Source organism: Fundulus heteroclitus, chromosome 6 (assembly GCF_011125445.2).
Source record: "Fundulus heteroclitus isolate FHET01 chromosome 6, MU-UCD_Fhet_4.1, whole genome shotgun sequence".
Taxonomy (NCBI): Eukaryota; Metazoa; Chordata; class Actinopteri; order Cyprinodontiformes; family Fundulidae; genus Fundulus; species Fundulus heteroclitus.
Genome location: NC_046366.1, coordinates 11,591,222 through 11,595,366, shown reverse-complemented (window position 1 = coordinate 11,595,366; position 4,145 = coordinate 11,591,222). Strand labels below are relative to the sequence as shown.

Sequence of the window (4,145 nt, the reverse complement as noted above, 5' to 3'; positions counted from 1 at the left end):
TGTTTAAAACTCACTGGAGGAATGCCTGAATTGGAAGAGTGGATTTAAAATTAAACAGGGAGTTTGAGTGCTCACAAAGACAATATTGTTTGCGGAGAACCACTAAACCCCCCCCAGATGACACCCGGCCTTTGCACGTCTCGAAGGATGCAGCCTCTGAGCTGTTTGCAAAAACAGGAAGCTTTTGTTGGAGCTAAAGACGGGTTTGAACCATTGTTGCTGTCTTTTATTGGTCCTCAGAAATGACTAAAAGAGAATCCCACTGAGACAAAGCTGCAGATTGGAGCAAAAAAAAAAATAATAATAAAAAATCACCTTGCCAGGTTTCTTTTTTTGTGTGTTCTTTATTGGTCAGTTCGTAAACTTGTCACATTGCATCAGTCATGTCTACAATACGAGTCGTTCAAATCCAGTCTCTCATGGAAACATATTTTTTTATACTGGCACAGGGACATGCAAAACTATTGCACGCAATATTGAGATTTAAGTAAGACACATCAGCTGTGAAAAGCTACATTGGAGAGGGGGGGGCGACACCTTTTGGAAGTCAGCATGTCAAGACTAAAACACAAACACCGCTCTGCCAATCACATTGCCCACGTGCCAGCAAGCACTTAAAAGCATGTCTTTGTTTAAACGTAACTACTCATGACAACAGAGATTCTGTCGACGCACACAACACAGTGTGAAGGATGCAGCTCCCTTGTCATCAGTATGCTGCTTCTTGCCCAGCCGGGAGAGGTGGGATGAAAAGGTCGGCAGAGGGGCGGCGAGCCGCTCGCTTCCACCGGAGCCTTGACAGGGCCTCCCTAGAGGTTTGCGAGCAGCTCACTGAGCAGCACCTCCCTCTCTCCTAGAAGCACGTCTCTCTTCAGGCTGGTTCCTTTGTTCACCACCTTTATCTTCATGGCCAGATTCTTCACTTGCGCCTGGGGCAGGGCATCGAAAAAAAAGTCCTCATTGAACACGGGGTTCCTGCTGTTCTTGATGATGGTGCTCCTTTGTTTCTGCTGCTTGCCGGGGTTCAGGTAGAGCGCCACGCAGCAGTTGATGCTCTTCACGTCCGTCTGCCTGTTGTAGAGGGCCTCGGCGGTGAGCACGCGCACCCTCAGCCGGGCGGCCTCGGGGTCGTAGTGGGTGCTCAGCCTCACCGTCCCGCCCTTGTGGAGGTTGATGGTGTGCTCGCGCTGCAGGAGATCCGAGGCCGCGCCCCTGGGGTTGCCGGCCTTGGCGCCGCGGAAGGCGGGAGAGGGGGGGCAGCGCGTGCGGCGCCGCTGCACGTTGGGGCTGTTGTCGGCCGAGCTGCATTCGTCGGTGGAAAGTGAACTGTGGCGTGCCAGGGAGCGTCTTGCGCGAGACACCTTAGGGGGGGGGAAATGAAACAGCAGCAGGTAAATACACAAAGAATTCACTCCAAGCTTGGGATCATATCATCTGACTGAAACAAGAGAGGAATATGCACCTTGGCTTGTGTTTCCTGGGTAATGGATCGAAGTAGGGAGGCCGACCTGGAGAGGAGGGGGGAGTTAAACGGGGAGGACTCAGCAGAAGAGCAGGTGTCACTCTCTCCTCCACTGAAGTAGCGGTAAGGGTTGGGGTCAGCCGGGGCCAGCAAAGCCCCCCCTTGGGAGCGCCTCTGGGAGTTTGGTGAGGTGAGGGGGGCTGCTGGATCACTGTGGAACAGGCTCTCCTTGCGTCTGGTGTGAGGAGAGACTCCACCAAGGTGGGAGAAGCCGTAGGAGGTCTGAGCTTTGGGGACGTACGGCAGGGACATTGCAGTCTGCGACAGGGGGTCGGCATTGGTGTTGACGTCCACGCCGAGCTTGTTGGTGGCCCCGGCCCCCGGTTCGTCGGCACTCTCTATCTGGATGATGTGACGGTTGGCAGACTTTTGCAGGTTGCGGGAGAACATGCGAGGGCTGCAGATGTTCTTGCTGCTCCGAGCTCGGGGGCTCTTGCTGCAGATGGCATGGTCGGAGGAGGAGGGTCTCAGATTGGCGCGCGGCTTGAGCTCCGGGCTGGTGGAGTCCTCTGGGGGGCAGCAGATGAGTTTGGGCGGGATGAAAAAATCAGGGATCCTTTCGGGAGTGAGCACATTGGCGTAAACGGCAACAGGGATTGCCTCTGTTGTCTGTGGGGGATGCGTCCCACTGCTCTCCACAGAGCTGCGGAGCTTCTCCAGCAACCACATGCCCACTCAGACGCCTCAGCTCACTGATGCACAGAGAGAAAACAAATCAAAGCCAAACAGACCAAATCTGAATAACTAATATTTTATGATTTGTTCTATAAAAACTATAGACATAATATAAATTGTAATTTTTTCTAAATAAAATATTTTTTTTTAAAATAGTATCCACATATCTTTAATACAGCTGTAAAAAACATTCTATAATAAATACTTTAAAAAGTAATGTAAAACTAATATATCAATATTTATGAATTATACATACAGTTGTATACAAAACAAAGCAAAAACATTTTATCAGACATATACAATACAATATTTCAATAAATTGCACTCCCTAAGACAAAGATTCTAAACTTGTATGAGTTACATTATTGCACCTTTGAGGTAAAAAAAAAAATGAAGCTTATAATATGAAAAATAATGAACTGAATGAACACTAAAATAAGAAAAAGACTTTTAATATATGCAATGAGCGCTTCAGCTAAACGTGAGAGAAATTACAAGACAACAAACAAGAAATGATAAAATAATTGAAATCAATTCACTACGAGTTCTATTCGCAACTAAGATTTTGTTGCGTATTTCGAGTAAACTGCTTTTGGTGGCTCGAATGTCAAATACATAATTAGGTGTTGGAAATAAATTAGATAAAAACTGTCTAAATAAGTTTTCTTTGACTGATAATCCGCTCAAAGTGTCTTAGATGTGTACTTTGGGAAACAAACAAACTCACCTGTTGCTTGTAAACTCTTTTTCCTGATGAAAAAAAAAAAAACTGCCCGTCGCAAGCTCTCCAAGCTCGTTGTGCGTAAAAGAGTCTTTCCCTGCAAATTGAAGCGCGCTCCTCAGCGCTCGCCAGCGGGAAGGGGGATTTCCAGATCAGGCACTCTCTCTTTATACGACTGGGTCTGTGACTTCTGAGCCAATGAGAAGGTTGTAATCTTAGCCATAAAACTGTTCTCAGCTCAGGCACACGCGAAAGAGGACAGTGAGCTTTAACTGTTGGCTCGTCACCCACTGCTGCAAAATCCTTTGCCTTTCTCCATATTCGTTAATTTTGACAGAAAACGTCCCCGTGATCGGATTTTGGCGTCCTTTTTCCTTTTTTTTTTTTTTTGACAACGAGTGTTATCCAAAGTGTGACTTCAATAGACGCACCACATTATACTTAAACGAACAATATGTCGCCTCTTACACACCGTCTGCGCTCATTTCACCAAGTGTATTTAAGCTTTTATAGCTGCTTATGCACTGATGCACTCAAGTGCAAAAAAAAAAAAAAAAAAAAAAAAAAACTGCAGGAAAATGATAATTTTTCTGCAGTGATAAATAACATACAGCGTAATTTGGTTTGAAGTTTGCAGTATTTTGTCATGTCAGAACCTCAAACTTCAACAATTTTGTGTTTTAGACATATTACTTTTCAAGTGGGAAGAAACGTATTTGCTGGTTTCCAGTGTATGCAGGGATACAACTTTGAACAGTGTTGTATGTCTTTGTATTTATCCCTCCAAGTCACTTATTAGAACCATGTTTGACGACTCTGACAGCAGAAAGTCCTTTCTTTGTTTCCACTAGGTTTGCACATCTGGAAAAAAAGGGTTTTGCTGGTAAATTGGATGGAGAACATCTGTAAACAACAATGTTCATGTCTTACCACTGGAACTCAGTATGTTTTGAGTTCGTACTTTGACTAGTCCATTCTAAGACATTGGACATCCATATCCTGTGTGCTTAGCTGTGGCGTCAGTGGCGTCAGTGGCCTCACCAGATGTCGCTGTGGAGCTCTATGTTCGCAATAATCGGTGGGACATGATCGTTCTTTAAAGAGCAATATTAAAAAAAAAAGAAAAAAAAATCCTTTCCAATAAAATTATTTTATAAACATTTGTGTCTATATATCTAAGTCTGCCAAGAAACTGACAAACTCAGTAGGTTAAATCCTCTTGAGGCG

The 4,145-nt window shown here is 45.3% G+C and overlaps 1 protein-coding gene across 1 annotated transcript; it reads right to left on the bottom strand.

Annotated features, from left to right (window-relative positions):
• Positions 1–324: 324 nt before the first annotated feature.
• On the bottom strand, positions 325–3,072 carry LOC118563423 (C2 calcium-dependent domain-containing protein 4C-like). The gene is made up of 3 exons (XM_036138039.1): positions 2,925–3,072; positions 1,463–2,214; positions 325–1,361 (listed from the first exon to the last, which is right to left on the bottom strand). Exons 2-3 carry the CDS (start codon positions 2,189–2,191, stop codon positions 810–812), a joined length of 1,281 nt encoding a protein of 426 aa, XP_035993932.1. The 5' UTR covers positions 2,192–2,214; positions 2,925–3,072; the 3' UTR covers positions 325–809.
• Positions 3,073–4,145: the final 1,073 nt, after the last annotated feature.